This window comes from Prunus avium, chromosome 7 (genome assembly GCF_965620075.1).
Source record: "Prunus avium chromosome 7, drPruAviu1.hap1.1, whole genome shotgun sequence".
Classification (NCBI taxonomy): domain Eukaryota; kingdom Viridiplantae; phylum Streptophyta; class Magnoliopsida; order Rosales; family Rosaceae; genus Prunus; species Prunus avium.
This window is the reverse complement of record NC_142290.1, coordinates 23243536-23251481: the sequence shown is the minus strand read 5'-3', so window position 1 is coordinate 23251481 and position 7946 is coordinate 23243536. Positions and strand designations below refer to the sequence as shown.

Below are 7946 nucleotides of genomic sequence, written 5' to 3'. Positions count from 1 at the left end.
TTGCCCTATTGATCGACTTTCTACAAGTGGTCTTTGTGTTTTCCTCGACCCCAATCTTCTCTCTTGGTCTGCTAAGAAGCAAACTACAGTTGCTAGAAGCTCCACTGAAGCTGAGTATCGCAGTGTTGCTTTGGCTGCTGCTGAATTGGTTTATATCGCTAAACTGTTTAGAGACATTGGCTTCTTTCTAGGCACTCCTCCTCTTCTATGGGTGGACAATCAATCTGCTATTTCTTTGGCTTCTAATCCTGTGCTTCATGCCAGGACAAAAAACGTGGAAGTTGATTATCACTTCACACGAGAACTAGTGCAAAATGGTTCTCTCAGACTTCACTATGTTTGTTCTTCTAATCAGCTTGCTGACATTTTTACAAAGTCTCTATCTTCCTCTCGATTTGTGTGTCTTCGATCCAAGCTTTCCGTTTGTGACACTACCTTCAGCTTGAGGGGGGCTGATAGAGATATCTCCACATCTAATCCTAGCCTTTCATCACAGAGTTGTTAATTTCTGTTTAGCTTTGCTTTAACAAACTGTACAGCTGTCATTTGTATAGCTATATTATTACAAGTGTATATAAACAATTTAATGTAATCCTTATTTTTTTAATGAAATCAGAATACAATTCTAGTTTTCTCACAATCATATGGTTCACAAACTCCGTCTTCGACGGGCAGGCGATGGTGATCGGCTTGGTAGGGCCATCTTCGTCCTCGGCAACGAGAACATCCCTTGTTCCACGATTCCTACTCAATCTGGGGTACAAGTTTCTGGTTGTAGCCTTGCACTCCAACTATTCGATGCAATGCTGAGCTCATGTGGGTTACTCCAGGGTGGCCGTGTTAATAGTTTTGCTAGGTTTCTCTTTTCAGTTAAATTATAGTTTTATGAATTTCAGAAGAAAATAAATAATTAAAACAATCCCAGACCAGTGGAGTTTGGGAAATTGAGAGTGGTTGTGAAGTGAAGCTGTATGGAATGAATATTGAAATGAAGCTTGTAATGCAATTGTAATATTGAGTGCGTTCGTACTTTGTATGGATGGTTTTTTTTTTTTTTTTTTGTCGAAATCGTATGGATGGTTTTAGTATCTAATCGTATGGATGGATTTTTTTCTTTGGCCAAAATCTTGAGAGAGAGCAATGGGGCAAATATATTGAGAAAGAATATGGGCATCCAAAGAACTGCACAAGGTTTTGGCAATCATTTAAATGATTGAAGTAGGTCTTTCCCTCGTAAATAAAACAGAGTTGCTAATCATATGAGAGCTTTTTGTCTCCATCAGATAAAAAGTTTGTTTGCCTTGTAACTTTAATCATGCAGTAGCATGTAAAGTAGAGTTTGCATCCTTGAAGAGAAATTTTCATGTAAAGAACGTGAGTCACGTAATTCATTAGGATTATACATAAATACGTGCGCCAAAAGCCAAAGCAAAGTCACCTAAGCCATAATGTTTGAATGTGCTTTATGGTCCTAAAAAGTTCCAAATTTGATATAATCGAAGGTTGTATTTATCTCACCTGACTCAATTTTGTGAAGAGATTTACAAGAATGAACACAATATTCTTTGATATTACATGGCCACTAGTGTCAACTTGTTGCATTAATAGACACATTGACTCTCACATAATATATTATTAGTTAAATTTGACAGAATATAAGATCCCTCTTGCAATATCTTTTTTTTTTCTTTAAAGTTTGGAAATGCTATAAAATAAACGAGAGGCTTCCAACATGTAATCTGCATGATTAATTAAGGGATTAATTACAACAAAGGCCACACATGATCACAAATTATTTATTTTATTTATTTATTTATTTTCCGAGAATCACATCGATTATGAAATGACAACTTACAATAAGCATGTTACACACAAACTTCAACTAAAATCAAACAAAAAGTTCCACCAAATTAAGAAAAAAGCACACATGTTCAACTTGCCTTATTTTAGTCACATCTGCTGATAGTAACAGTAAAATACCAAATGGAGAGAGGACCCTTGAGAAGCTATGACATTACATTATAATTGTCATGCTCGTAGTCCATTTAGTACCCGCGCGCTTTCAGGTACTCAAGTAAGGCTTCACATGGAGGGGTATCAGAATTGACGGTGTACCACGTCGAAACAGCGGTCATCCAAAGCCCTAAGAGAGCACCAGTGAAGGCCAGGATAGTCCAGGGGCTGCTGAAATGTTCATGAAAGAATTGAGCCACCCATTTCTTCCACATGGTCTGGTAGTGATCTTCTATCTTGCTTTTAACTTTGCTGTAAATTGCATTGTTAGGCACCAAGTCAGTGCCTATCTCATTGAAGAGTTGAGCCACCTCCTCGTCACTCCCAAGTAAGTTTCGAAGTATGTGCTTTTTCCTCAGATGCTTCACATCATCCTGATGATCGATGAGCGAATCGAGGAAGCTTATGTAAGAGGTGACCCCAAAATCGTTCTGGAAATCGGGACACATTTCGTAGGCTATCAAGTTCATGAATTTAGGCCCCATAGAATCGTCTACTTTTATTTTAGGAAGATAAAGGAACCCACAGCATATATAGCTCTTAAAATCTATGTGGCCCAATAAGCTGCCCTCCTTACTATGCTTAAAATGGATCCCGGCTGCCTGAAGCTCTTGTACATTACGAAAAGATTGGGAACCAAGGTGGACACTTGGCTCACTTTTTCTAGGTGGATATCCTAGCATTCTTGTCAGAAGAAGCTCAAGAAGATGAGTTGGCTCTGGTTCCATGGGTATTGTTATGCCTTGAGGATGTTGCTTCTCTTCCCTATTTATGTTTGTGTTCTGTTCCGGCTTTCGTGCACCTTGTTGTGACATCTGGTTCTCATCCGGTGGTGACTTCTGGTTCTTATCTGGTTGTGACTTCTGGTTCTCAACTGGTGGTGCAAAGCCGTGCATCTGAACAAACCTCTCGATTGAGTCCTTCAAGTCCCCATGTATGTTGCTGGAGCTCATCAACAGCTTGAGGAGTTGATAAGGAAGTTGGTTCTCTAGCAAGAACATGTCCTGTTCTGCAAAGGCCACCTGGTCTCTCTTGATGTTAAAAGATTCCAAGTGATTATATTTGTATATGAATTCCAGCGTCGAACACCCATCAACGAACAGCATCCACGCGAGGGAATCATCGTCATACTCCTTTGTTGCTTCCTCATCATAGCACTTCCTTAGTTCCTTGATGTTCTCCTCAACCTTCTTGAGCAAATCTGCATCATTCTGCTTACTGTCTTTGACAAAGTTCACAGCTAAGTAACGCTTAACTTTCTCTGCCTGCTCGTACTTTGGTTTACCATGGTGGAAAGGACCGATGGCAGCTACCCTTGGCTCGTAGTATTTGTCGAAATTTTTGTGATCTCGGAGCATGAAGGGAATCCTTTGGATCTTTGGTTTCGCATCCAGACTTGGCGCTTCTGCTTCCCTGAATTCTTTGAGTCTCTCCTCCCTGGGAATAGTTTTTATTGCCTCATGGATTGTAATACTCACCCTTGAACTTTGCTCAATTTCTGCAGGTTGGTCTTGGTCTCCTCTGCTTACTTGTCCACCTCCTCTTCTTGTGACTTGCTTCACAAACAGCTCCTTCTCCATGGAAACTACATTTTCATTTGTTTGGGCCATTTAATTTCAAACTGCTGCTTGTCGAAAGGAAGATTTGTGTCTATTCTTTTCTTTTCTTTTTTTCTTTTTGGTTTGGCCTGAATAATCTGTGAATGTCATGCATATTTATATATAGCACAACATGCCACAGAAATTCATCACTTGGGCTTCAAGAAATGGAAGCTTAATTTAGAAGAGTGATGCTTCATGTTTGGATGTATATGTGTTAGTGAAGGAACAAGTACAGTTGAATGACTTTATATGAATGGGAAGATTGGTATATATTTTTATTAGTAAGTATACTAATCATATGAGAACTTTTTGTCTCTATATCAGATAAAAAGTCTGTTTGCCTCTGTAACTTTAATCATGCAGTAGCATATATGTTGTTTTGGACCACACTCTGAAAAAAGAGAAAGTTTTGCTCATCATGAGGATTGGCTTGCCATAAATATTCGTACGATAAGAATAAAAAATGTAAAGTAGAGTTTGCATCCGCGAAGAGAAATTTTCAAATAAAATCATCAAAAATGTGAGTCGCGTAATATATAGCTAGTGTCCTTTACACCAAAAAAAAAAGAAGTAAAAATCTAGCTAGTGTCCTTCATACCATAAAAATAAAAAAATACAAAGAAAAAGAAAAATCTAACTAGTGTCCTACGTACGATAAGAACCAATAATGTGTTACGCATGTAAAGTAGAGTTTGCATCCTTGAAGAGAAATTTTCATGTAAAGAACTTGAGTCACGTAAGATTTGGATGGAGTGATTCCAAATTTAGGGATTTGAATAACAATATAAGGTTAAATTGTTTGTTTAGACTATTACAATCTATGTATGGCCAAATCTGAATAAAAAAGAAATGAAGAAAACAAAATAGATTCCAAATAACTCATCAGGTCTGGCCTTAGGCCTAGGCTCCGAGGGCGATTGTTCAGGGCCTCGGATCAAGGGGGCCCTCAAAACTTTTTGCATATGTATATATATACATACATAATATATATATATGTGTGTGTATACATGTATATATGTATATTAAAATTACACACAATGCCACTCCTTCTAAGGCAAACACACTATGCCACATGTCCACCACCAACAATCCCCCTCCCGGCCAGCCACCACCGTCAGTCAGCCGCCGCCGGTCAGCTGCCCGCCAGCCCGTTCCCGCCTATTACAGGCCAGCCGGGAACCAACTCTGTTGTCCTTTATTCACCCTGAAAAAATAGAAGATTTTGTGACATTGAAGGGACTTGAACATTGACCCTTGACCCTCAAAGGAGGAAGCCTCACTCATAAACCACCACACCAAACTTATTTTTGTGATATTCTTTCAGTTACACAATATTTATATAAACAATCAACGATTTTTAAAAAATAAAAAACAAATTCATTTCAACACCGATTCGCGCAACATTTGTACCAAATCCCTCATGCTCTAGAGTTATACATAACAAAACAATTTATATATCAGGAAGAGGTATGCAGTTTCTGTTTTTCTGCATTGTAGTTTCTTTTTCATAATGAAGGTGATTAAAGCATTATACTGAACTATAGTACGCAAAACTTGCAGACATAAATTGAACTATAAGAAACATGAAGTAGAAATTTCATACCTCCCAAGGTGCTATGCTTTTCATGTAGAAAGGAAGACCAAAAACTACATGACAAAACCTATGAACAAACAACCTAAACAAATCAAATCAATAAATAAAAATATGAACTCCACACAAGATTCAAGCAAATCAGTTACTTAAATCAGCTAGAGGTATGCAATTTATCTCATGTTCTATTTTTCTACATTGTAGTTTTTGTTTTTTTGCATTGCAGTTTCTGTTTTCTACAATGCAGTTTCTATTTCTGCATTTCAAAAACCTCACATGAACCATAATATGGCTTAATGGCTAAAAGCAGTTTGACCAAATTTCTATAAAGAATAATAAAAGAAAAGGTGAAAAATAAATATAAACACACAAGTTCACAAAATAACAAACTTTGTGAGCTGCATATACATGAAAAACACCAACCCCCAAGAAAGGGCTAAGCGCACTCTAACTTGACAATTAGCTTATCATTTTACACATAATATACACTTTCATGGTAGTATGCAATTTATCGCATGTTTTGTTTTTCTACATTGCAGTTTTTGTTTTTATGCATTGCAGTTTTTGTTTTATGCATTGCAATTTCTGTTTTCTGCATCGCAGTTTCTATTTCATCCATTGCAGTTTCTTTTTCATAATGCAAGTGATTAAAGCATTATATTGAACTAAAGTACACAAAACTTGCAGACATAAATTAAACTACAAGAAACATGAAGTAGGAAGTACAACCTCCCATGTTGCTACGCTTTCCATGTAGGAAGGAAGACCAAAAACTACATGACAAAACTTATGAACAAACAACCTAAACAAATCAAATCAATATACAATATACACTTAAATCAGCTAGAGGTATGCAATTTATCGCATGTTCTGTTTTTCTACATTGCAGTTTCTGTTTTCTGCATTGCAAATCAATCAAAATATGTTTCTTCACAATCAGCAGCCATCAAAATCAATCAAAATATAAACTATAGTTCAACACATACAAATCAATTAAAATATGTTTTTTCACAATCCATCAAAATCAATATTCATTTAGTAATTGGATTGGGTTCTATGAAACTTATACAGCTTGTTTTTCCAAGAGACATATCGGATATGAGGAATATGTTTTAGGTACAATGGTAAATTGATCAAAACCTGTCACGGTACGGTATTCCATATACAATAAGGTATGGTACAGTTCGCATAATAGTGTCAATTGGTATTGCAAAGTTAACACCAGATGATGCTCATGTCCCTGCAAAATATAGAGAGAGAATAAAAGCATTTAAAAGCCTTAACTAAGTTAGCTTCCAGTGTTTTCATGAAAAGGTTTGAAGCTTTGACTACGTTTTATAGTTTGGATATGTTTTGCTGGTTGAAAACTTTGTTAGCTTCCAAGTTCCAGCCTTCTGAATAGGCTAATAGAACTTGGGATTCAAAATCTCTTCCAAGTGTGGTGCTGCCAACTAGTATAGAGCTCATTCGAGGAACATTTGATAATACAAATTAAAGAGCATGCTTTACCTTTGCGAGTGAAAGTTGCTGTGTTAACTCCAATAATATAACCATATGAATCAATCAACCTGAATTCTCTGAGGAAATTCTAACATACATAAGGCTGAAAACTTTGACATTATAAGAAAAAGAGTGAAAGTTTATGCAAAGGCTAGAAGATTAAGCAAATTGAAAATGTTATCAGCGTCTGTTTGAATAGCACATCTAATGGCCTTTCCATCTGGTGAGGGTATCTCCCTGCCCACCATAACACATTCGACAAAGAAACTAAGATCTATTGTTTTTATTTTATTTTAAATAGTAATCTTAGGAAATGAAACTAGTTAAATGTAAACCATCTGAGGAAAATAATTCGGAATTGATCAAAACATACACTCTAAAGATGAACAGAACAAAATTATAGCCAAAGCAAAACAAAATTATAGCCAAAGGAAACAAGTACTGCATAGAGATGCAAAAACAAGAAGACTTTCAAGTACACTGCAGTTTCTAGAAATTTTTTTGTATGTTATAATCTTGACAGGAACAAAAATGTCATGAAATAAATAATGAGCATAAAGATCCGGAGTTCCTCACTGTACCGGTTGGAGAAAAGCTCCTGGAAAAGCTCGAAGGCATCAACATTAGAGGCGATCGGCTTCGGCTCTCCAGTCTTATGGTCTTAGCCCTCCTCTGCTGGATCTTGCCACTGCCAACAACACGTCGTACGAAGTCACAGCCACTTTGCTGTCGCGACTCCTGGACTCAAGAGAGAGAGAACGGAGTCCCCTGGACTCATGAGATAGATCTGATTTTGACAAAGGCTTTAAAAAAAAGGGTAAAATTGTGTCGAACCCTGTGCGTGTCTGACACCTGGCAGATGCCAAACACTTGACCAAAATGCCCTTATAAGTTTCAAAATTCTTTTTCAAGTTTGACCTTTGCCGAAAATTCGGCAGAGTCTCCCCTGTAACTTGCTAGTTTCCCAAAATTTTCACCTGTATAAAACACAATTCCATAATCCCAAACGTTCAGCATACAATAATTTTATCCATACTCAATTCACAGTGATTCACAACATAAACGAAACACTAGCCTTCACCCCGTAATAAATGGGAATAAACAGTAGTCCATATTCTGCTTAATTACTATGGATTTCAACTAAACCCATTCAAAACATAGTTTAGCAGTTTATTTTGCGGCCGCACCTAGATTAACCTAGGTTGCCTACGTACCCTTACCGAGGGATCAAGTCACACATA

General features: G+C 37.1%; 1 protein-coding gene and 1 long non-coding RNA gene across 3 annotated transcripts; both read right to left on the bottom strand.

Moving 5' to 3' along the window:
• Positions 1-1857: 1857 nt before the first annotated feature.
• Positions 1858-3832, bottom strand: LOC110745691 (UPF0481 protein At3g47200-like). The gene has a single exon (XM_021945812.2). The coding sequence runs from the start codon at positions 3621-3623 to the stop codon at positions 2046-2048; it is 1578 nt and encodes a 525-aa protein (XP_021801504.2). The 5' UTR covers positions 3624-3832; the 3' UTR covers positions 1858-2045.
• A 632-nt stretch (positions 3833-4464) lies between these two features.
• LOC110745693 (uncharacterized) lies at positions 4465-7636 on the bottom strand. Of its 2 annotated transcripts, XR_015825808.1 has the most exons (3): positions 7287-7507; positions 6715-6782; positions 4465-6445 (listed from the first exon to the last, which is right to left on the bottom strand). It is a non-coding gene; the product is annotated as an uncharacterized LOC110745693 (long non-coding RNA). The 2 variants fall into 2 exon arrangements; XR_015825807.1 differs by having other exon boundaries at positions 6715-7636.
• Between the last annotated feature and the right edge of the window lie 310 nt (positions 7637-7946).